Here is a 25,919-nt window from a genome sequence, read left to right as displayed (position 1 = left end):
ATGAAAATAGAGGAGTTCGATTCTCTGCTACATTCCGCAAAGACGACAGGAAAGTTCCCCATCTCCTTGGTCAATGGGAATTACAGGTCAGCTGAGAAGTTTTTTTCCTGCAGCTTAGTCAGTCCTTGCCTTTCCTGCCTCCACTAGTTTATGCATTATATCAAACTGTTAAAGTACAGGCTTGTCCATTATGATTTCTGGCCATACAGGAGCCTGCAGAGAAGTCAAACGTCTATAGTCTGTTGCTCTCAAATGTTTAGGTAGGTAAAACTTTTGAATCTCATTGTCAACTTACATGGAGATATGTTTAAATTTCAGACATTAAGACTGGATCATGAGCAATCGTTACCTTCAGAGTAAACACTTAATGTGCTGTAATGAACCTTGATGAAGAAAGCTGGATTTGAGAATGCCAGCAGCTTATTCAGTCCAAGTCAGGTGTCTGCCTACCCTCCATTGTACAAGGCAAGAGCAGTAAAAGATGAGAGACATGCATCTGTCTCATATCAAAGCACATTCATACTTCATATCAAAGCACAAGTTCTTACTGCGTGCGGTAAACATGCATGCCATTGAAATGCACCTCTTGGTAGAATGCCATGTTCGAGTGTTTCAGTACAAAAATATATTGTACCTACCACCTAAGGACACTGAATGAAAGATGATGTATATAATTCCTCATATAGTGGTGAAGTATTCTTGGGCTTTAAATCACCCTTGAATCACCAAAAAAAGTATCTGTGTGCACCTAATCTCTGCTGTGCTGTCCAATAATAGGATGAGAATTCTTGTGAGGAGAAATACGATGCAATTCACCTAACATTTCACAGAATTGCAGGATACTTTAGGTTGGACGGGTCCTCTAAAGATCATCTGGTCCAACCCCTTGCTCAAACAGGGCCGCCCAGAGCAGGATGCCCAGGACCACATCCATGTGGGTTTTAGAAATCTCCAAGGTGGGAGACTCTGTAGCCTCTGAGCAGCCTGTTCTGCCTTTAGGGTGTGTTCTTTGTACAGATATTTAGTATTCTATTTCATTTCCATGTACTTTGAAATCTTGTTCTGGTGTTTTGGACAGAGAAACCTTCACTTCCTTCAGTACTCGTGAACAGGAGAAAGTACTTGTTTTTCAAAACAACTTAGTGACTTTATTTACTTCTAAGAATAGGAACATATATACTTTTTTTTTTCTTTTCTAGTGTGTGGGAGAAAGAACCAAAAAGTAATAGTTTATTTACAATTATTCCTTTGACAAGCAAACTTTCTCAAAGCAACTTAGGCATCTGTAAGTCATTGTATAAAGATGGGAAGAATATGCAGGTAAACATTCTAATACATAAATATCACATTTAGAGGTCAGTTTTACAGATCTATTTAACTAGTCCGAGAGATCTCAAGAAAACATTAGTGCTAAATAAGTGCTATTGAGTCCAAGTAGTAATACATTTTTTCTTCCTTAGATTCACAACATATAACTGTGCCCGAAATACTGTTTTCCATCAACTTACAAGAGACACATAGTAACCAGTTCTTGTATCACTTGCTTATAAAAGATATAATTTGTACGTTCATTGGAGGCTCAAATTGGAGTACCTGTACTCTCATGATATGTTAGCACTACTTGTTTTATCACAGAGGCAAGGTGTTCACACACCCTTTTCTTCTCTAAGAAGATATTTTTTCTTTCACTTTGAAAGAATCTTATGAGGGGAAACAACGTTGTTTTTTCATTATGCAAATTACTTGCCCAGGCATCTTGATCTGAATGTTACATGTTACTTTCCCCTATATTTGTAAGAAAGATGCATAGATATTCAGATGATATATTGCACAATATCGTGTAAGAGATTTTTCTATGTGGCTATCTATTCAAACCTTCTTGTGTATTTTATTCTCTTTGGTGTTTTCTGTTCATCAGCCATAACTCTAAAAATGAAATAATCTAATAAATTATATAAATACAATAAATAAATAAATAAAATCTCATAAAAGAATTTTGTCTTAGTTCCTGTGATATGTAAGAGAAAATTGTCAGTAGTTGCTGCAAGATAATGCTGCAGTAGTATTTGCTTATAGCGTTTATAGCAAACAAATTTGGCATCCTTGATTGTGTTCAAATAAACCCTTTTTTCATGCATTTGAATGATTAGTTAGGAAATATGCACACAAGATCATTTTCACAGATCAGAAACTTGGCCTGAGTTTAGATCATCATTCAGCTTCTGATCTGGCATGGTTTATATTTGTGATATCCCAGTTTAAATGGTCGAGAGGATCTTGAATGTAAGGATAAGTGAAAATTGGAATTCATTTGTAGCTGTTTGTATTACTGTGGCTTTCTATGTTCATCTGCTTATTGTTCAATATATTTTTTCTTTAATTATTTTTTGGTATAGTAATTAACTGAAGTGTCCTGCAAGCCCTCCTGGTACAGAGAAAAATCCATTTGGATGCTTATCATGCAATAGTTATAAAGCTTATGTTTAGAAAAATGCTCAATGTCTTTTCTTGTCCAGGGGGGTGGAAAAATCTTGTATTCCAAATGTGCAAAAGCTAACAGCAAGGGAAAAACAGAGGTTTTCCAAGGCAAGTTGCTCTTGTCCTAGCATTGCTTATTTTAATAATGTAATTATGACATTGTCATCCCTTCCTTGCCATAACATTTCTCCTTCAAAGTCCACCAGTCCGTGTTTCCTGGCTCTCATGAGAATCCCAACAACCTTATCTGAAATACGAACATATCTTTCAAAGAGCTCCCCGAAAGTGACTTGGATCTTGCCGTCACGCCGTGGTTTAGCCATTGATTCAATGATGAAGCACATGTCCCTGATCTCCCGGTGAATGTGGGCCTCAGCTCTCTTGGCCCTTTCAGCAGTTTTGGTTCCTTCCTTCGGACGGCCGTACCCTTCGTCTCCTTTGTGCAGGCGTGTGGACATGGCCAGCTCATGGTCAAATTCTTCACTGAAGGGATTCAGCTTCTGTGACGTGATGTGCTGGTCTGCCCATTCCTGCCACCTGTCCTTCAAGCTATTAACGGGGCTGTATTTCCTGTGAGCCTTAGTGCTCCTTTCCTCACTGAGCTTGCTTGCGCTGAAAGAAACAAAAACAGTATTTGAGCTTTGCATTTCATCGTTTAATTACAGTCCTGCTAGTCTTAATATTAACATGTGCTGTATATTTCCAGACCAGATGCTAACCACCAGGTGGCATGTTTTCACCAGTTCTAAACTAGTTCTTTTGAGGGCTTTTAGTCCACATTTCAGATGACTTTCAAAAGCAAATTCACTGACAACAGCTTGATCTCATCTATGCTACCACCTTCTAGATTTGAACTCATTTTGACTGAATTCTGTAGGGATACGAGACAGTATGCTGCTGATTACCTGCGCCTTCATTCAGTCACATAGCTCTCCATTTCTGTCTGCATTGCAGAACCTGAAATCTGCCTGTCTTAACGTTTCAAGTGACAGTAATTGCAAGTGTACAGACCAGGGCCTCACCTATTTTTGACTGAAGCATATAGGGAGGGCAGTGTCTGGAAAAATCTGTTCCTTAACATAGATGTTGATTTCAAAAAAAAAAAAAGGGACAAAAAAGTACAGTAGCAGCTCTGCCTATACGTATTTTATCTATGGTTCTGAACAATTTTTGAAGTGCAAAATTCATGTTCCCTTGGGCAGGTGTATGGACGAAACTTAAGGCTACTGAAATTTGTGTCAAGGTCAAAGGATGAGGAGATCTTCAGAGATCTTAACTGATCTCATGCATGTACATGTTTGTAGCAGCATTTTATTACTGGATGGCTGCAGGCAGACAGATTCTTGATGCCCTTTCCTCTAGTGACCAATCTTACATGTTGTGGGGGAGTTATAGATAGTCTGAGCTAGTCTTTGTGCTGTCCACATCCTGTCACTGCATCTGTACAGAGCTCGCCTAGGGAGTATGTTGTGCTGTGGCTATGCTGAAGTAATTTGTTTTCTAATACTTTTAGTCCCTAGAAGGCTGCTCTGAAACCACCCCGGTAATATCTGCTGAATATTAACAGGAACAGTCAGAACAAAACTACAGTTAGCAAAACTGTACAGAGGACTACAAACCTGCTGCCTGCTGTTTGGCCATTGCTTTGTTTTATACTAAGCTTGTTGAAAGAGAGAAGAGGGGCTGAGAGGAGAAGACAACGGAGTGAGAAGGCTTGCTCTAAAGGCTTTGTTATGTTTTTTTTTGGTTGGTTGGTTTTGGTTTTGTTTCTTTTTTCTTTTCTTTTTTTAATTAAAGTGTCTAGCAAGTATTCTCATCTTTTCCTACTGAAGCCCGTATTTCTTTTTTAGCTGAATACTATTATCACCTTCCTTATCCTTATCATCTTTTCAGTGGTTGAGAAAAACATTATATCTATCCTTTTGCTTTTACGATGCCCTAAGTGGTTTTAGAAGTTCTGTATTGTTAACTACCTTTTTTTAAAATGCATCTTCCAGTTCTGATTGCCAAAGTGCAATTTTCCTCATTGTTTAGCTTGTTGATGAGCTAACATAATAAACTGTCATACACCTAGAATCCTTTTTTTCCTGTCTATACAGTGCCTAATGCAATGGATTGTGAATCCAAACTGAAGATTGTGAGCTTAACCCACTGTAACAAGCCTGTTGCCTGTAAGAGTCAAAGAAGTTTACCTGTTAACCAAAGCAATAACCAAATTGCATTCTGAACTTGTACGACAGCAGTGCCCATGCCCTGTGTTCCCTACTATCCTGTCTTTAGGGAAAATGCATGAATCCTTTCTTAGTGTTTTGAATTACATATCTCTGCTGTGCCCTTTTGGCTCCTAAACAGAAATGAAATAGTATTTCCTAGACCTGTAGAAGTTAACATTCACTCTACTAAGGAAGCAGCCTGATTTCAGTAAATGTTGCAGCTGGAGGTCATGAAGGTGCTGATGTGAGGGAAAAAATGCTGGCACTGATGCTTTTTTTCCTGGGACATAGTGAGGAAAATAGGAGATGTGCTTTAACAATCATACACTTACGGACTTTTTGAAGAAGATTAAGCCAAACTGGAAGGTTCATAAAAACAGCAGGCTAAAATAATGTATTTTGAGGCTATAAAAAATAAATACATAAAAGTGGGTAGTTAAAAAAAAAAAATAAATCCAGTCCTGGTAATAGTGCTATAAATGTAGAAAAAAAACTCCTGACAGATTTCTGTGGAAGAGATGGCTGTAAGTAATAGAGAGGGTGTTATTTCTATCATTTGCACCTCAGTAAATATGGCTAATCTATTTTTCCCTAGGTAGCAGCACTAAAACTAGGCATATGGAGAAAACATATGTAAGGTTTAAAGGAAATATAGCTGCTTTGCCTCTACTATCAATTTTTTATTGAGCAATTTATTTTAATTGGCATCATTTGCAGGTAAAATGGTGCTCTTTTCCTAATGTGTGAAATCTTTGCTTTATTGGTTTGCTTTTCAACTAATTTCTGTCAAAGGACAGTGCACGCAGCCCCTCCCAAAAGCAGAGACCACAAGCTTTCAAGCTCTGGGTTATTGGAGAGCTTTTTCAGATTGACTGTTAACCATTTGTTCCTCGTGGGAGATGGCTGGTCAGTTATACAGCAAAGCATTGTTTAGTACCCTGTCTGAGTAGTTAAAATAGCTATCCATGTTTAGGCATCTGTGCTGGAATTTACTGTGTTGTTGACATAGTCCTGGTTTTAATGGTGGCCAAGGTAAGTGCTTGCTGGCAGTGGGGTACAAAACCTGGTTAGTGGGACTGGCAGTGTCTGCCTGGCTGTCTGCAGAATGACCAGGAAGCCAGTTTTGATGTTTTCATCTGTGCTGGTTCACAGTTTCTGGTTTCTGAAATAGCAATTAGGATACAGTATCGAGCGTATTGGTCCTGGCCCTCTGATTCCTGCTATCTTGTTAGTCCTTCCCACACAGGGAAGGTGACACGCCTGCCTTCTCATCTCGAATGCCCTTGTGCTTGTCTCGCATGCAAGGCAGAGCGGAAGATGGCAGAGACTCAGGCCCCACCACACTGTGGCCCTGACAGGAGGCCGTGTCCTGGCACCAGCCTCTTCCCAGGGCTCTGCTCTGCCAGGGGAGCTCTGCCAGATCCTGCCCCAGCCAAATTTAGGCCCCAGCTGCCCTCCCTGCCCCAGAGAAGCCTTAGCACACACCCTGTCCCCAGAGGCAGTGCTTTCCTTCATCAAAATTTGAAGTTAGTTGTGAGGTTGTGTGCCGGAACAGTTCAGGCTCGGCCGCACGTTCATGTCCGCTGGGGCATTACAGAGTTTGTGAAGCAGAGCGCTGGAGCGAATAATGTGCTATGTCTCTAACAGCTGCCTACAGCTTCCCCTCTTGCAGTTGGACATATGGGCCTTCTCATCTTTTCCTGAGAAGGGAGCGATGAGTGGGTTTGGCAACTGTCTGGCAAGTCTGGCAACAGCACAACTGTTTGTAGCCATCTTCTGAAAAGTTTGTTCTGCTGGAGGTCTCTGGAAAAGCAAACTGGGGAATTTCTACCAGCTTCTGCTGTTCTTCTGCAATTCTGGGAGGCTTCCCCAGGACTGCCTGCCTGTGGCTGAACCTTACTTGTTTACTACTTGGACTCTAAATTTAATGTGCAGTTGCTGTTGTGTAGTAATCTTCAAGCACAGTCCTCTTACTGAAAGTAGCCTTACTCAAAACTGTCTGATAGTATGATTTTACTACTTAATTCTCCCTTTTTTTTTTTTAGAACCTGTAATAACTACATCAGTAAGTAATATTTTTTTCTCCTTCCTTTCTGTTTACACCAGTTACAGGCGTAAGAAAGTCTGTATGTCTGAAAGTTCCACAACAGACTCTATGAGCATACTTAGAGAGCGTGTGTGTGTGTACCCACAGAGATGCGTTGAATATGAAAAATGAATTGATGATTCAAATGTTCTTTTTGTCAAATGACTTATGGTTTAGAAATGATTTATAGCATGATTCAAATCAGTCTTTCAGAAGTAAAGGCAGGCTGAATGCTTTCTAATATCACAGGAACTGGGAATACGAACAGAGAAGTTCCATCCTTTGACTTGATGAATTCCAAATCCATATGGAAAGCTTCCAAAGAGAAGCAGTGAACCCAGAATTTGTTAATATGTATCTAGACGTATTTCCCTCAATATCTATTTTTGGACATTTGGGGCAAATCACTCCCAAGATTATTCACAATTTATGCAAAGCAAAATAATGAATAAATATTTGGAAATGTTATTTGCTAAAGTGTGTTGCTTTAGAATTAGTATCTGCTGAAATCGTAGAATCATTCAGGTTAGAAAAGACCTCTAGGATCATCTGAATAGCTGTGGGTTCTTGAGGAAGAAAAAATGTTAATCTGAAATGTGGACTAAGATATTAAGAGGTAAGCAGTGATTTAGATGAACCAATAAACCTAGTGTCAAATTTAACATTTTCCAAATATAACATCCTGTGCCTCTTATGTATATAGTACGTGAAATGCAAGTCTACGGTCAGAAGTTATTGATTAACCGTTTAAGCGTAGAGAGATATGCGAAAGGTCTTCTGGATTTTTTTTATTGTTATTATTGTTTTGCTTTTTCTTTAGGAATAATTCTTTCTCGTTGACCATTTGCTATGATTTATTTTTTTCCTGCTCTCATGTCACTTATTTGTTGTGGAAACCTGTTCCTGTTTCAGGGTCTGCTAACCACTTGTGATACTGTAACAAAAAAGTGTTTTACTTACAAAGATGGCACAGGTCGTTTAATCCTCACAGCCGTCACCTCTCGGTCACTGTCCTCTGCTTCCCCATAGCCACTGTCCTCTGCATCCATGCTGTCGTCGTGGCAGTTAAGCAGCAGTTCTTCCTCAGTCCCCGCTTTGACCTCTTCTTCCATCTGCTTCCAGCCCTTGGTCAGCTCTGATACCATGTTTGAACACTTTCTCCTTATTGTGGGGGATAATTTGGCACTAAGAATTTTGTCAATAGCATTTGATTCTTCTTTGAGCTTGATCATCTCTGAGCTGCCATTGTTCTCATATCTGTCGCTGAGGAGGCTAACGTCACCCCCTCGTTCGTAGGCTTTGCTTACAACTGTCTTGGTCACCTCTTTGCTTTTAATGTTGAACTTTTTGAGGGCTTCATCCGATTCCCTTGATTTTTTTTCAGCATCTCTTATTGTCATTGATTCCTTTGCTGAGGATTTTTCATTGTCTTTTCCTTGGTCCCTCTTGCTGGATGGAATTGGCCATTTTTCAAAGGGTCTTTCTTGCACTGGCCGAGTTGATGAGTCCTCTGCGCTGGGGACCCACCCGGCAGGTTCTTGGGCTTGCTTTATGTTGTGGTCAGTTGCCCACTGCTGCCAACCTCGTGCCAAGCTGAAGACTAAGGTGGCAGTTCGGATCTTGTGGACAGCCCTTTTCGCAGGAGTCGTGCTCACCTTCTCTTCGGGAGCCATGCTGCTGTCTGCTGCCCTGTTGGTGCTTAGCCCTCTTATGTTAAGCACCTCCTGAATGAGCTTCCTGAAGCAAGTAATGTCCAGCAGAGAGCTGCCGAGATTTAAATAGAAGTGGGAGCAGTTTGTGCCCATGGAAAATATGTGAAACACTTTGCACAAAGATATAGTATCCTCACTGTTACAGAGTTCTTTTTTTAAAACACGGGATCGCATTTCATCACAGCGGATGAATGATGCGTGATGTAAACAGGATGACACAGACCTGTACTGGGAATAGTGAGAAATTCATGGCTCCTATAAGCACTCTTCCCAGGGACTGCTCAACCCCCAATTTGTTGGCAAGTGTAGAACTTGGGTTAAAGATATTGAACAGAGTGTCCGAAAGGGCTAAATGTTAGGGGCTGTCAGTTGCTGACAGAGCAGAGACCACGCATCATCGCAGGCAAAACTTGCCCCTAGTCACGGAGTGTAAAGCCAGAAGCAGGCTATGAATGAGAAATGTTTAGATGCATTTTGTAAAAAGATGCTAGGTGATTTCACTTTATTGCTCACATATCCAAGAAAATCCAGGTTTGCTAATTTTATAAAGGTATTTTTGTACTCTGTTCTGAGTTATTCTCTATTTATGTCTGTTTACAGTGTACCTTTAGGGGGTTTTAGGAACAATATTGTATTTGGTGTCAATGCTAAGAATGAGTGAATCACTATCTCTAGTCTGAAGATTAATATAATAAGTCTGACTTGATTGGATGGATGAATGCTCTCCTAATTTTTATTTAGGATTTTGAAAAAAAAAAAAGTATAACCTGTTGCATTTCTGACTGCTTTTTCAAGGAAGTTATCTATATAAATTAGTGTTTAGTTGTATGTTATTTACAACATAATTATGTTCAGCGTTTACAGCATATAAAAAAATAGTTTTCTAGGAAAAATCATGATTTCTTCATTCCAGAGGACTTCCTGGAGAGTGGTCATATTTGGATTTATAAATTTTTTTGGTGGGTTTTATCAGTTGTTACATAATAATAAACAGGCATTTTCTGAGTTACAGTCCTATAGTGTCTTATTTCTTAGTATATTGTTTCCTAAACAGGAAAGGAAAATGGCATTGCTTTTTCCATCTATCATACCTTGCAGCTTAGCAGATGACATGCCATACTTGCCATGTGGCAGTCAGGCAAACTGAACTTCAAGGAATTCTATTGGCTTCATTGGTGTTATAACAGAGATAAATATGGACTCTTACTACTCTGCCTTTTTTGATTCTCTCAAAGGCTGGGCTTTTTCAAGTAGGTTTGATTATATCTAGCTCTTGTTTAATAATAAAGCTTTATCATACCTTTGACTTCTAGGCAGAATTCCTCATTAATCTGTGGGGTCATTTCCTTTTCAAAACTGATGACATAACGTAGGTTAGTGTTGCTATTTGATATTTAATCATGCTTTTATTTTAGAAAGAAATGTATTACCTCACTATACTGTACAATCGTGGCTATTACCAGCTTATCATAACTCTGAAATGCCATTATGAGGTGTACTGGCGCAACCTGATTAAGAAGCATGTGTTACTGGACATTTATTTTGGTACTGCTTAAAGGCTAATCAGGAATAGGAGCTTCTTGTGTTTACAAGTACGCATGTGCAGTCATGCATGCACACAGGGTGGTGCATGTTCTGTAACAGCTAAGGAAGATGGAGATGAAAGAAGAGAATAATGCATGTGCAGCATAGGAGTATGACACCAGCTCGTTATACCATTTCTTATGATTTCTTGAGGATAACGGTGGCCAAGACTTTAGGAATTAATTGTTATTAAATTGCAATCTGAATTGTTCAGATTTTTTTTAATATATTTGGCATGATCAATCTGATTTTTTTGCCTGTTCCAGAGTTCTTGCAACTTCATTCATATTTCATAAATATACTGTATGATCCATGTTTAGAAAAATGAGTGAAAATAGCAGGTAAGTATAAAGGAGATCCTGTTAGCAAGCATGTTGTTTGATGGATAGATATTGCTATTTGTTTTCATGTGATTTTTTTCCAGTTAATTTTGTACTATTCCAATTTTGCGTATGAGATAAAAATCAAAAACCTGACCAACATACCAACTGCTGCTCTTGTTGATCCTTCAAAGGTGGCTGCTTTACCAAAAAAAAAAAAAAAAAAAAAAAAACACCTTAACAAAATTTGTCAAATCAAAATCGTGTGTACCTGTCCTTGTTAAAAGGTTCTGCTAGGTTTATTACTGCAATTCCTGTTGAGGTTCTTGGATATTTTTATTCTCCTCCTGTCTTTGCAAGTGGCTGTATTGAAATTTGTGGTCTCAAGAAAGAATTATACTCCTTCTGAAGGCTTGGAAATAACAGCCCATTTCAAAGAATTTCTTAATATAGAGGTTTTTTTTAATTACTTTTTTCCTGATGGGCTTGACTTTAGTGTATTAATCATTGTCCCACAGACTTAAGGCTTACAGAGTTTAGATAAATGGCAGCAAAAAGTCACAGACTAATTAAATTGAATACCAAAATCATAGTTCTAAATTACTATTAAATCCATGTTGCATGACAATATGTTAAACAAATGTTTAGTTTAAACTGGTCACTATTTTAAGCTGAAGTTGTAATACCATAGGCTTGTTCAATGTGCCAGTGAAACTTTAATGTAATTATTCCAAGACAGCTGAATTTATTATGCTTAATTTTAGGGTGTACAATCACATCTTGAAAATGTTGAATGATGCCTTATTTTACATTGTGATGTTGCCAGTGAGAAGTCTGTCATGAGAGAAGTATAAATAATGTTTGAGTCATCCAGTCAGATTCATACATTGTCAGTTGCTTAGTTAATTTATGTTTTGCTCCAGTAAGAGATTTTTATTTTTTATTTTTATTTTTTCATTTTTATTCTTAGTGGCCAAAGCTAATGTCTAATCTCCCTGTTGGCACTTCCAAAAGCCAATAGCCAGCTATTGGCTTGGATCACATTTCCTATATGACTTAAATACTTCACAGGGTGTGCTCCAATGGACTTTCCAAGAATTCTGCTTGAAGTAAGTCTTGAGGGATAATTTAGTGTAGAAGGTATATAGGAGTAATAGCATCTGGAGCAGATAAATAGATGAGTAGACGTGATGTAGTTGGAAGCTGTGAACTCCTTTTTCTTTGCCCTAACTACGTGCAGTTCTGGGATGCAATCTCTTTGACATCTTGAGGCAAGTCTGTTGTTCCTAGAACCCTGTAGCTCCTTTTGGACTGCTGCATTACACATAATACTTCTGATTTCCTGAATCTAGAGTCATGAAAGACCATCTAAGAGGTTGCCACTGTTAATGTTTAAAGTTGTTTATGAGTTGTGTTTTTTTGTTTGTTTGTTTGTTTTCCCTAGATGAATTGTTCTCTGTAGTTTCACTGTTTTTAAAAACAATTTTATTTGCTGTCCCATTATGTGGAATATTAACAGTCACTGAGGAGACTGGTTTGTCGTCCTTTCTCCTTTCTCCCTTCTCCTTTTCTTTCCGCGCTTAATTTTAAAAGTAGGATTTATCCTTCATTCTTTTACTTTGTCAGACATTGTATGTAAGTTATTCAATGTTTTTGATGCCTTAAAACAAGGAATTTCATTTTCATCCAGTTGTAAGCTCATAAAAGATGCTGTCTTCCTCCTCAGAGTTAGTGATGAATAATGAGAACAATCTGTGTTTCATGGTTAAATATAACCAGCTGCCATTATCAATAAGGAATCTCAAGACTGAGTTTTCTTTTCATCATGACACCGTTAGAGTATGTTGTGTCAGAACACTATACATTGCCAGTGATCACAGAAAGCCTTGGTGTAATGGGTTAGAGTTCTGGTTTTCCTTATTTTTAGAGTTCACGTCAAACATATCACTTCTAGCCATAGTAATGAGCAACTGTGCCTCATTCAGTGTGCAGTCTTGTGTATAGTGCAGGTGTCAGTTCTTAGAAATGGACCACTCCTGTGCCTTTGGACTGGATCCTCTCTTTCTGTTAACAGAAAACAGCCTACACATTCATTGGTGCATTTTTTATTTTTTTTTATTTTTAATGTTTTCATCCTTTTATGTTTGCATTTAACCACAATCTTTTTTTTTCTTTTTTTCCTGAAATTCTGTTGTACTGAGTCAGCTATCCCTCTGTAATTAACAGGGAATCTTGAATCTGTATTTGATTACGTGTAATATCAGAATTCAACTATATGAGAGATCAGGGTTTATCCATGACCTATGATGATAGCTCTACTTTGTGAAAAAAAAATACACCCAACAAACTGCCAAGAAAACCCTGTTCAGAACCAGATCTGAAAGAATCTTCATTGCGGCAGGGTACCAGGGGTAGAGAGGGTAGGCCCACCATCCGGCAGCAGCAACCATAGCTAACGAGTTGTAGCGTATATCCCTAAAGCTCATCTCATTCTACATGAGGCAGGCTTAAACGTGAGTCAACCTAAAGATAAAAAACAGCTCTGTGTAATCTGAACTGGCTAAAGATGAGCATTCAGCACGATCGAGAGACCTGGGTGTTACGGCTCAGAGAAACCCAGCTCAGGGCACAGAGATGTCTCCATATATCTTCAAGCTTCTATAGAAGCACAGCTACTGTTGTGACAAAAGTCTTTGCTGTCTTTAATATTTACTTCCTCTAAAGTTACCTTCACTTTTACAGAAAACAAAAAAAATAATTTTAGGATATAGTGCTGTAAATCACTTTGACACTCTCTTCCTACTTCTGCACATAGTGCCCACTGTTTTCAATGGGAGTTAGATATCCAAGTACCCACAAGGAATCTGCAGTTTAATCAAATCTATACAGGAAAAGAAAAAGAAGGTAAGCTCAGATCCTTTTAATACCATTGTGCTTTCAAACATAAATACATCTTTTATCTGAGTACCTGTAGGGAGTAAACAGAAACAAGGAGCAAACAGTAATGAAGCAAATTCATTTAAAAGTATAAATAAACATTTGCAGGAAAGCATTTGCATTCAGTTCTGTTTGCAGTATGAAGGAATTTTTGAAGATGATGAAAACAAGATAGACTTTAAAAGATACCTGAAAATATGCTGCTATTCAAGGTTATATTGATCATATCTCTTTGTTAGTGAATTTTTTTTCTGATAAGAAAATTATATAATTTTATATTATGAGCAGATTAATTTTGTGGTTCTAACTTGTTGACATATCTTAGTTTACAATTTACCAAGAAATAGTTTTATGGCTTTGAGAATATGAAATTATTGGCTGCTACTGAAACCTGTCCCTGAACAGAACATTAGATACAAGGAATTTAAAGTCTTCACATAACTTTGCAACATGAGATGGATGGGAGCCATGCCATAAGGAGAACCTGCAATCAGACACCTAGTTGTAATACGATAGAAGATAAATGTATTTTAAACATCACCAAGAAAAAAAAAATAAAAAAAATTAAAACCACTGTTCTATAAAGACAGAAGGTGGTACAAATCCAGAGATAAGAGGTGTAGTCAAATCACTTTCAACTATTAATAAGGCAGCATTCCCATGCATTATGGCTTTTAAGTTTTGTTTTTCTGTTTAAAATAACTGCATGTTTCTGTTTATTGGTGTTTCTCAGATTTCAGAGTGACAAATATGGCAGGAAAAAAGAATTTTCACAACTTTTGAAAAATTTTCCTTTCAGAGACAGTGTCTCCTGTTTAGAGCAGTATGCTTTAGAGCAGAACTGAATGGATATTTTTATTTGTATACTTTATCATTGGTCTGTTCAAAGAATATTTACCTCCATTTATTACTGGATATGCATCACTCACTTTGTTCTCCTGTATTATCATTATAGTATATCAGGCATGTTTAAAATTTGACAATGCAGATTACAAAATGGACAAAAAAACAAACCAAAACAAAACAGACATAAATGTGCCTTTACCATGTTACATCCAAAGATGCATGTAGTCAACCTACCACAGGGTTTTGTAGGATCTTTGAAAATGGACATTTAGCTTCTAACAGAGTTGCTAGTTACTGTCATTATATGGCAAAACTTGAAACTTTCTCTTCTCTCTCCTCTCAGATTTGAAATCTTGGTTTGAGGAGGGAGCAGAAAACAGACTGCAAGTTTTAGGAAACATGTTCCAAGCTCTTCAAACACAGAAAAGCCTACACATATCAGGAAAGAAAAGCCACAGAAAAACAGATTTTTTAGATAAAATCCAGTACTTCAGTGTTTTCACTCAGGACCACACTCATAGCTGAGAAAACAGGCCTATCTCAATATTTATCTACAGTACTTTTTTTTTTTCTATGCACTTTTTTTGTTTGTTTGTTTTTAGTAGTCACTGAAGGAAATGCCTTGAATTAGACAAAAATTGTCTAATTGTTTTTTACTCTCTCAACTGGCTAAAGCAACTAGTTTATTTTTGGTGCTTCAGTCAAATTACACCGCTCTATTGTTATTCCATATCCTTAAAGGTCCTAAAACAAAGGATCTATTCCTTGTGAAAAGGGAATTCTAGATGTTTTTGCTGATTTATTTTTGAGCCCAAATCTGTGTACAGATGTTGTCAAGGAAGTTGTAAAATAGGAACTGAATTTGGTGCCTTTTGTCAGGGAAAAACATTCTCTGCATAAAGCCAAAATCTGTTCGTTCAAGGAGGGAAAAGTTGGTATTTCCCTTTCACCCAGTCTGGTGACAAGTGGGACGTTATGGCCCAGATTTGGAGGAATCCATGGTAGAAAGCAGAAATCCTCCTGACAAATTCATCATGATGATTCTCATTTGAAAAAGCAGTACTGATATACTCAGGCTTTAAACTGTGACTGCGGTTCTTGACCTTTGGGTAACACAAATGAAATCTCTCGAGTGCTGTTGGCTCTGTCCGCTCTCCCACTATCACATTCCACTGCACCAGGCAGGACACGGCGTTATTTATTATTCCTCACTTAACCACCAACTGCTTTAACAGCATGCAGCTGTGTTTTTGTTAGTAGAGGTAGACCCCTAACTCTGCATGTCCTGAGCTGAGCGAAAGTCCCGTGGCCACTCTACGACAGGAGGGCTGCCCTGTGGAGTTACTTGCGTGAGCCCAGCTGACATCAGGTGTCAAGAGGTGAGCGATGGGAACTCCCAGGAGACCAGCTGGTATTTGCAGTGCTGCACGAGGATTTCCATGGCTCGCGCCTTGTCTTCAATTGCCAGGGAAGTTAGAGCAGATATTCCCAAGGCTCTCTGGGGTTAGTTTTGATCAAAGACTTTGAGAACAAGTTAGATTAAATTACATGGCTACCTCCTTTTTAAACTACTCTTAAGAAGTTTGTCTTATTTGTTATATGATGTAAGGGTAATTAATAGACTGTGATTTAGACTCAAAACTCTTTGCAAGAAAGTAATGAGTTGGATCTTGAGGACTGTTCCTTGTGGGTGTTATTTAAAACTGTCTGTCATTAGACTGCAGAAAGGGAGAAAGTTATGCTTTCCTCTTGGGTATAAGGATAGGTAATTACTGGTAGTAGCATACACAAACTGGGATGAACCATTCTGTGGGAGTCACAGGTACTTCAGTTTCTCTTCAGTTTGGCACACAGACAAGTATGCTGATTAATCCAGTGGATGATTTAGTGGATGATTTAAATTATAGATCAGTGTATTAATAGAAATATAGAGGAGAAAATTGACACCCCGCACCCCTTTCTTGACTGAATCAGCATTTTTGGCACTTCCTTCAGCAGTAACTTTAGCCTGCTTAACATAGAAGATTTGAGTAGGTGGTGAATTTTCAAGAGTTGCATCTGATTTTGGAAAGCGTGTGGCTGGTTGGCCTCAGGTGGTTTCCTACTTGGACATGTAAACTGTCCTCAGCTCTCACTGCACTGGACCTTTCTAGCTCCTTCCCTGCATCATTACTCATTCCTGACTTAGTCTAGTGTAGTATACCTGAGGAGATGATCAGAAGATGAATGTGGAATGGGATTTGACTGAACAACAACAAACTCAGCATTATTTAACAGCTCCACAATACTGCCTCAGCTTTTCTAGCTCCTTTCTTAAAATAATCAAAGCGCAATGAGTTTTTTACATAATGAGAAAATAAAGAGAAAAGAGAAGCACGTGTTTATGTTTGAAGAGTGTTATGTTACTCACATCACTTGACTGGATATGGTAATTTTTGGAGCTACTGCATTCATCTTTTTTTCTCTGTGGAGGCTGTTAAGGTTTGTGGCAGAGGCCATTGAATCTGTCCCTGAGGGCTTAACAGGTTTTCCAGTATAATAACAATGGTTGAAACTTCAGTCAGACAGAAGTAATCTGTTTTTGCTCTTTCTTAGGCAGATGATTGCCAATAAATATTTTTGCTGAAATTGCTGCACTATATCAATATTGGCCTTTATTTGTCTCTTGGTATTTATCTTCGCATGTGATTTATAAAGTTCAAACTTTACTCAGGAAAGACAGAGAAAATGACTGGGAGATTTTGAATGGTAGGAGAGAAGTAATAAAGATAAAAGCCTTCTTGTGATACATTTTGAAAACCACTGGGAATTACATAAGAGGCATTTCTGTGACTGGAATTCACAGGCAAAGACTGGCACCAGGAAACACATTGACCCAGCATCCCTGCTATAAGGCTGCCTTTTAACTCCCCTTGTTGGCAGTTTAATAATCACAAAGGCAAGGTTTAGTTGAGCCCCAGGGCTACAATATTGCACACATTTGGCAACCATTTTAGGAAAAAATCCACAGGAAATATGTCTACTGTATATACATTAAAAGTACAATAAAAATAGTTGAACGTAGGAAGAAAATTTCTCATTGTCATTGTTTTGGACTTGTTTGTTATAAGCCTTCAAAGGCACCTTCTTATGAATTTAATCTGATTTAATCTGCATCATTCATGAGATTCATATTGTAGAAACGTGAGAGGTCTTGTGCAGTGATGGATGCTTAGTGCAGCTACTATCTCTTCAACCCAGTTATTCCTTCCCCTCAACCCTGAAGGTCTTTCAGGAGCATCATGGAAAGAGGTAGGTACCCAGAGCAGGGGTTCACAGAAACTTGTCAACCAGTCAGCTGAGGAGGTAAAAGGGAGGAAGACCTTTTTCTGCTGGTTATTAATGAGAAATGTTGGTTCTAAGTTTGTTACTAGGAAAAGTACTTAATGATAAAGGAGGTTAAAAATGCATGCAGACTTCTAAGGGAAGATTTGATTTCTATGACTGAATTTATTTGGTCATAGAATCTATTAAAATTGCTGAAAGAAAGCAGAAAGATTTGTCTGGCTTGAGGACTATATTTCTGTACAAGCTTTCAAAATTAATAGTTGCTCTACATTTTTCCCTCGCAAAAGAAAAATACACTAACTGTTCTCAGCCTGCCTCTTAGATGTTCTGTCCTCAAGCTCCTATAAGCTCTAAATATTTCATATTTATGTCTTAATATTCTGATCTATCAAGTTTTTTTTTGTTGTTGTTGTTTTTTTTTCCCCCACAAAGACTGTCTGATAAAGAAGTGACAAACTAGCTTTTTGCTAGTTCAGGCATTCTTCTGTTCCTAGGGTCTCAGAAGCCATCTGGTTTTCCTCTCTGTTTTGTGGAAGAAGCTGAAATTGTCTCCTCTTCTTTTAGTTAGTAAGCCTGCATTTGTTGATTAATGCCCCGGAGGAGTAAGCAGCAGTTGCAAGAAAGTTTTGTGTATGTTCCCATTTTGCCAATGCATCTGCCACTTGCTTCTTGTTTAATTTTGGCAATGGGCCTGCACCCATGCCCCCCAATCTTTAAAAGATAAATGTGGTCGGAGAGCGTGGACTGTGCTCATTATGGGCCAGTGATCCAGCAGGTCGCTATCAAGAGTGCTACTCCAATTTAGTAGTGCCAAATTAGGTTTCACATTAGGTTCTTCAGCATTTAAAAGCACTACTGGAGCTGAAATGGTTCAAAGAAACATCTCTGGCTTACCAGGAGAGAGCTCAGTCACCAATGGCTAGGAGGAGGGAATACCTCTTCACATCCGTCACCTCCTGGCAAAGCTCTAACTCAAAACATCCAGTGTTCAAGAGGTGAAGGAGAGAGTAAAAAATAACCTCCAAAAACCTGTACTACAAGGGAACGCTTGCACTGGGATGGGGAACTCTGGGTTTTCATCTGTCTGATTTCACTAGTGCATTTTGTCCAATCACTCCTCAACGTAGTGTCCCAAACAAAAAATTTGTCTTCTAGATCCTGTTGTGTTTTCCATCACCCTGAACAGACACAACCCAAATGAACCGAAGTCACAACAACTCAGGGCCAGACTTAGCTAGCAGCCTGCAGAAAGCATTGTTATCACCTGTATGCTGTAAAGGATGCACTGACTGCTAAGTTACTCTCTGGATCTCCAAGGATGTCTATTAGACATGATAGTAGTCCCTATATAAGACTCTACAAAGACCACAGTGAGAGCTGCTTCCCTTGCCTACTGCTGGAAAGTTCTAACCAGATGTTCAAGGAAATGCCGCAACACTAGGGAGATATAATCTATTAAAAACTTTGTTCTGTTGTCTACTATAGAAAAACTAAACCTAAGTTAAGGAATATAAATGCCAGGAGCACCCTTCTTTCCACTACTTTTTGGTAGTAATTTATTTTCCTTACAGGAAGTCTATAGCTTATTTTTAAAGTAATTATTGGTGATTCTGAAACTTTAGTGATTAGTTTATAATGTTTGGATGTGAGTTGCATAAGAAAATTTGGTATGTACTAAATATATCCAAACATTATTTTATTTCATCTTTAGTAAACCATTATTCTGAGCCATTGCATTTTCTGTGTTTGGGCTATTGCCTTTGTTTTTATATGGTTTCTTGATATTTATTAAAAATAGACCAGAGATCAAGGTCCAGCTGTGAAACAGTGCTGGAAAACTCAGGAAAGCTCAGGAAACTCAGTATTAGGCACAGACCAATATACTGTAGCTCTCAGTTAAAGAATATTGTGGTTTTTTTCTACATACAAATAACTTCAGATGTCTTATTTCATGCATATTTAATGTTTTAATACAAGAGGTAGTTCAAATCTCATGAGATTTGTAAGGGTAAGATTCTGATACCTATTGCTGCTGATTAAGCCGTGATAACCCAGGGACTCCAGATGATACCAGTGAGCCTACTGGAAAGATAAGTAATTATTATGTGATATATGAAGACTGATAGACTGGAAGAAAAAAAAAAGTTTTATTTTTAATTGAGAAGAACAATGGTAACAGTATAGACAATACTGACAACTACATACATGTGTTGGGACCAGAGTATGTGGACAGATGTGGACAAACCACAGAATGAAGAGCACAGAATGGAACTCACCACTCTGAAAATCACAGAATTGAAGGGGTTGGAAGGGACCTCGAAAGATCATCGGGTCCAACCCCCCTGCCAAAGCAGGTTCCTTAGAGCAGGCTGCCCAGGTAGACGTCCACACGGGCCTTGAATATCTCCAGAGAAGGAGATTCCACAACCTCCCTGGGCAGCCTGTTCCTGTGCTCCGTCACCCTCACCGTGAAGAAGTTCTTTCGCATGTTGGTGCGGAACTTCCTGTGCTCCATCTTGTGGCCATTTCCCCTTGTCCTGTCCCCACAAACCACTGAAAAGAGGTTGGCCAAATCCCTCTGTCTCCCACACCTCAGGTATTTATACACGTTGATGAGATCCCCTCTCAGTCATCTTTTCTCCAGGCTGAACAGACCCAGGTCTCTCAGCCTTTCCTCATAGGGAAGATGCTCCAGGCCCCGCATCATCTTTGTGGCCCTCTGCTGGACTCTTTCCAGGAGATCCCTGTCTTTTTTTGTACCGGGGAGCCCAGAACTGTACACAGTACTCCAGGTGAGGCCTGACCAGGGCAGAGTAGAGGGGGAGGATCACCTCCCTTGACCTGCTGGCCACTCTCCTTTTAATGCATGCCAGGATCCCATTGGCCCTCTTGGCCACCAGGGCACACTGCTGGCTCATGGTCAACCTGTCGTCCACCAGGACCCCCAGATCCTTCTCCTCAGAGCTCCTCTCCAGCAGGTCATCCCCCAGCCTGTACTGATACGTCTGGTTGTTCCTTCCCAGGTGCAGGACTCTACACTTGCTCTTACTAAACCTTATTTGGTTTCTTCCTGCCCATCTTTCCAGCCTGTCCAGGTCTTGCTGAATGGCAGCACAGCCTTCTGGCTTGTCAGCCACTCCTCCCAGCTTTGTGTCATCGGCGTACTTGCTGAGAACAGACACTATTCCCTCATCAACATCGTCGATGAAGATGTTGAACAAGACCTGACCCAGCACTGACCCCTGGGGAATGCCGCTAGTCACAGGTCTCCAGCCGGACTCTGTGCCACTGATCACCACCCTCTGAGCTCGGCCAGTCAGCCAGTTCTCAACCCACCTTACTGTCCACTCCTCTATCCCACACTTCCTCAGCTTTGCTATCAGGATGTCATGGGAGACAGTATTGAAAGCCTTGCTAAAGTCAAGGTAGATGGCATCCACTGCTCTCCCCCCATCTACCCAGCTGGTGATGCCATCATAGAAGGCAACGAGGTTGGTCGAGCACGACTTCCCCTTGGTGAATCCATGCTGACTACTCCTCATAACATTTTTCTCTTCCAATTGCTTGGAGATGGCATCCAGAACAAACTGTTCCAACACCTTTCTAGGGACAGAGTAGAGACTGACTGGCCTGTAGTTTCCTGGATCCTCCTTCTTGCCCTTCTTGAAGACCGGAGTGACATTGGCTATCCTCTAGTCTTCAGGCACCTCTCCTGTTCTCCAGGACCTTTCAAAGGTGATAGAGAGCGGTTTGGTGATCACCTCTGCCAACTCCCTTAGCACATGTGGATGCATCCCATCGGGACCCATGGATTTGTGTGCATTGAGCCCACTCAGATGCTCCCGAACCCCTCTCTCGTCAACCAGGGGGGAGCCCTCTATTTCCCAGACCCTTTGTCCTCCCGCCAGGGTAGAGGAGTCCCTGTTGGCCCAGTCCCAAGTTTGGCCTAGCTCAGGCTAGAGGTGCAGAGCTAAGCAATGGCAGTGATAGATACACATATCACATGCTAACAAAAGGGAGAATAAACAATTCAAATCTGAATATAAGTTCACTATTTTTTTTCAGTGGTGGAGGGGTTTTCCCTGTTGAGAAAGTGGCACTATATTCATATAGTGCCATCTTCTGTATTCATTTTAGGAAAGTGCTCTTCCAGTTCACTAATTTAAAAAATGTTTAAGAATAAAAATGGCAAGCATTTTAAAAGTACCTTTGTAGCACAGAAAATCAGAGGAGCAGTAATGTATGATGAGTTATTTTTGGAGATATCTTTGGAGGTTACGTGAGTTAGCTCCTGCTCAGTCAATTTTCACAAAAACTTAATTTGTCTATCTTTACTGCCATGAGCAATCTCCACACTATCCTGAACATTTGACATAGTGCAGTTAAATACTTGCCTAACTCCAGGGGGAATTTAGTCTTTCATCAAAATGAAGCTCTTGATCTGAGGTTGCTTAGGTACTTCTGTAAGGAAAATGTAGTAGCTTTCTTTGGACAGAATTTGTAGGAAGCATGTGGAGCTTTGAAGCAATATCCAGCATACGTCTCTGCCAAACGCATCCCTGATTTCGCTTTAGGAGGTTTGCATCTTCTGTGATTCTGGGACAGAACAAGCAGGAATTACATGGGGTTGCGGGAGGAATAATGACGTAACTAAGATATTGCCACTGATCAAGAGCCCTCTTGCTGGACAGAACCAGTTAGGAATGTCCACCCGTTCATGACCGGTGTGGGTGACTTCCTAGCTGGTATCGTACTGCCTGTTCGTTCTCGTGCTCGGTATGTTCTGAGTACAGCTTAACTCTTCTCTAAACTTCACCTGCCTTCTTGAGCAAGAGGATTTTCATAGGCTCATCAGGACTAGCTCATATAACAGCATGACTGCAGTAATTGTCACTTGCAACTCTTTTCATAATCTTCTGATTTGCCCAAATTCTGGATGACAAATAAATTCACAGGTTAAATTTCTTTATATAACACTAACTGTCCTACATCTTCATTTTAGACCATTACAACATCTCAAAAGAACAGATAATACCCTACTAAGTGTGACTGTCTTTAAAAAAAGATGCTGACCTCCAAGCCAGAGTAAATAGATCATTTATGGAAATAAATAAATTACTGTTAGAGTCAAGCTTGTCCCAAATTTTTCCGTGAGTGGTGAGTTGGACATAATTGAGAGATCAAGAGTCATGAGGTTAATGTGGTCACACTGCCAAGGTTTCATCTGGGTTTACTATAACATGAAAGACTCAGCTCTGATCCTGACTGGCATGTTCAGTTAGCAGCAATACCATCCCAGCCCCAATCAGTTCAGAAACCTGAAACCATCTTTAGTGAGCTGTCATCTTGCTGCATGACGCCATCAGAAGAGATATGTTCCTCTGCACGTGAAATCACTTTGACTCCCTCCCTCCCTGCTTGTTGTAAACATGTTTGTTAAGCAGAAAGATTCACGGATGCAGCTCCACCTTTTTTTAATTGTGGAGGGGCTGTACAGTCCATCCAAAAGGATTATCAAATTTCTAGCAAAAGATGTTTGGGAAATCTTATTTAACTTTCCACTTAGCTGTCAATCAGCTCTATTTGAACTATGTAAAATGCCGTACTTTACACTGCACTTCAGAAAGTGTTCTTACAATCAATGCCTTACCTGAAGAATGGGAATGATCTGCCTACTACTGCTGGAGGTTTTATAAGAACTGACTCATATCAGTAGATGACTGACGTGAGTATTTTCTCATTGATGATGTTCTCTTTATAGTATGTGGTAACAAATCTCAGATAACAAAAATAAAATATAATGGCTTGTTACAAAGCACTTTCTGCCCTGTGCAGGGAATGAGGGGAGGTTTCTGTGTGGGGTAAGATGGGACAAAGATTTTGGGTTGAGACAAATGCCTGGGGCAAGAGGGGCAGAGATACAGAAGCAGCATGTCTTTTACGTTTGTCAAGTACTCCTAATACTGATCTTGACTGCACAACTTCAGCAAAAGCCGTTATTTCCATGTCACAGTTTTTTGAGACTGCTGGAAAAATTTACATAGGGAACTTTCTCTAATAGAATATAAAATTACCTCAAAATCAAATGTTTCTTGAAAATAGCTCCATTTCAAAATAAAATAATAAAAATAAGTAAACCTGACAGAACATCAGGAATCTTCAAAACTTCATCTTTTGTTGCCAGATCAGAAGGACCCTGCCTTCCACCTGCTCACCTGATACCCTCAGTTTTTGTAAGGAAAAAATGAAAATGTTTTTTAAAATTTCAACATATTTCCTATTCAGTGCTTAAAAATGAAAAATATTGTATTTCATTTTCTAGTATTTTGTTTCAGTATTTACTGTATGTAATATTACATGTAACCTCATATCTGCTGTGAAACAAAAAACAACACCCACCCACACCCACACCCCTTTTTTGAATAATTAATAAAATACTTCTCCTTCCTCTGTCAGTTTTTCATTTTGGAAGTAAAGCAGAAGACTTTATTTTTTCTACACCTAACAAGGAAATTGCTTATTTTCTCCCCCTGCTCTGCCACGTATCTCCCAATGTGGCTGCTGAACTAAGTTACTGCAGTGCTTGCCCGACTCGCTGCCAACCCCTTAACTGTCATGACCACGCTGACCAGATTTTGTCTTGCCAAAACAAAGCTGATGAGAATTGCAGTCAGGAGTTGTCAGGCCCTTTGAGACCTCAGCATCTCTGCATTCTCCCTGAAATTCTGGAAATAGCCTATTAATGTGTTTCTATAGAAACTTATAGTGGGACTTCATTTCCACACACATCTCCGGCCTTTGTCTTTTTCATCTTGACATGGTGTAATGCAGCTCTGTGAACTCAAATGTTCGTGACACTGAAATCAGGCTGTCCAATTACTGTGTAGACTAAGGGGTTTGTCTTGTTGTTGTCTTTTTCATGTCTTATTGACTAGACAGGGTGGTTTTTCACCAGTCTTGAATTAGTCTTAGAGTAACTCAAACTTCATAGTGGAGTGTGTATTAGTGTTGTAATGGTTAACTTAGATTTTATGTAGTTATATGGTCAAGTTTGATATTGATTTTTTTCATTTTATTGCACCTTGCTGGTTCCCTCTATGTTTTTTACTGGCAATTCCATTTAATATAGTGCATCTCTGGACTATTCTGCAATAGTCCTTTGAGCAAAGATGATAGCGTAAAAAGTTTATAGAAAGAATCAGCATCAAATATAAAGGGGGAATATTTTTGTTTTGTTTAAATACAACTTTCAGCTTTAAATTTCCTATCAAATACATCAGGTTGTAAATGCTAAGCATCAGCACATTTCTTAATTGCATTTTAGTTGGAAAGGAAACTGGCCCTACAGTCTTCTGAATGCACAAAGCATTTATTTAAAGCAAACACTATGTAACATGATGAAAGACTATCTTAATGTCACCTTGACCCAAACTCTGTGACTCTGTTCCATAATCTTTTGGTTAATGGGAGAATCATGGAGAACTGCTGACACATTTAATTAAAATACGCACGACGACATTCAGGGAGAACTTTCCTATTGCTGTTGCTTACACATCATAATGGGACCAACCCTGAAGAAATGCCACCTAGCACAGCTATGGAGTCCGAAATCTTCCATTCCCCAGCAATCACAAAGAAAATGCTAAGATCATTTACAAGTTTCTCTAATTGAAGGTAACACTTCAGATCAGTCACAACATGGATTCAGGCCATGACAAGGAATGGAAATAATTTTAGAGTCAATGATGGATGGTCCCCTGTTGGAAACAGATGCTGTGCAGGAACTGATCCTCAGCTCTTAGACCTCTCTGCAGACCACAGAAAAACAGTAAGACCTAAGAAATGTACTAAAATCTGATAGATTCTTCTTGGGGGTCCCCAAAAGGTTAAGAAAGGAATGTTTGCCATTAGGCTTTGTCTTCTTCCTACTGCCATATTCTGTAAGTCTCTCTCTCTCTTTTTTTCTCCCAGAGGCTACCAAAGTCTGTATGAATCTGTGAGGTGAAAGGATGAAGGCCATGGCTGCACGTTGGCAGCTGAAGGCTGTGAAAGCCATGGCTGGTGTTGGCTATCATGTTATCATTCCCCCTCTCCTCCCATAGCTGTTTATCGCCATACTGGGGAAAGCAACTTGTGAAGACTCCTTAAACAATAAAAACCTTCTCTCTCAGCCTGTATAAAATAAGTTTTCTACCACTTGTCTTCCAGTATGATGGACACATTTTTTTCCTCAGTTAAGCCTCTATGCATATTGATGAGCTGGATGACATTAATGGACATGTACAACAATGCATATTTAGGAAGCTTTAGCCAGCAGAAAGCAATGCTGCACAGCTTACCAACACCAAATGTTTTTGCAAGCACCTCAAATCTCTCCTCTTTCTCCACAGTGACTTTCCACAGAAAAGAAGTAACA

At 39.3% G+C, this 25,919-nt stretch overlaps 1 protein-coding gene across 1 annotated transcript in view; it reads right to left on the bottom strand.

The window, feature by feature from the left end:
* Positions 1-1,125: 1,125 nt before the first annotated feature.
* ABRA (actin binding Rho activating protein) overlaps positions 1,126-25,919 on the bottom strand; it is a 47,296-nt gene continuing 22,502 nt past the window's right edge. The window contains exons 2-3 of the mRNA XM_083826459.1: positions 7,738-22,099; positions 1,126-3,090 (exon numbers count right to left, since the gene is read on the bottom strand). Of these exons, the coding sequence (XP_083682585.1) occupies positions 2,613-3,090; positions 7,738-8,663 (1,404 nt within the window). The 5' untranslated portion in view covers positions 8,664-22,099 and the 3' untranslated portion in view covers positions 1,126-2,612. The remainder of the gene's footprint in view (positions 3,091-7,737; positions 22,100-25,919) is intronic.

Source organism: Anser anser (genome assembly GCF_964211835.1).
Source record: "Anser anser genome assembly, chromosome: 2".
Lineage (NCBI taxonomy): Eukaryota > Metazoa > Chordata > Aves > Anseriformes > Anatidae > Anser > Anser anser.
The sequence above is the reverse complement of the archived record's forward strand: the minus strand, read 5'-3'. Positions and strand labels throughout refer to the sequence as shown.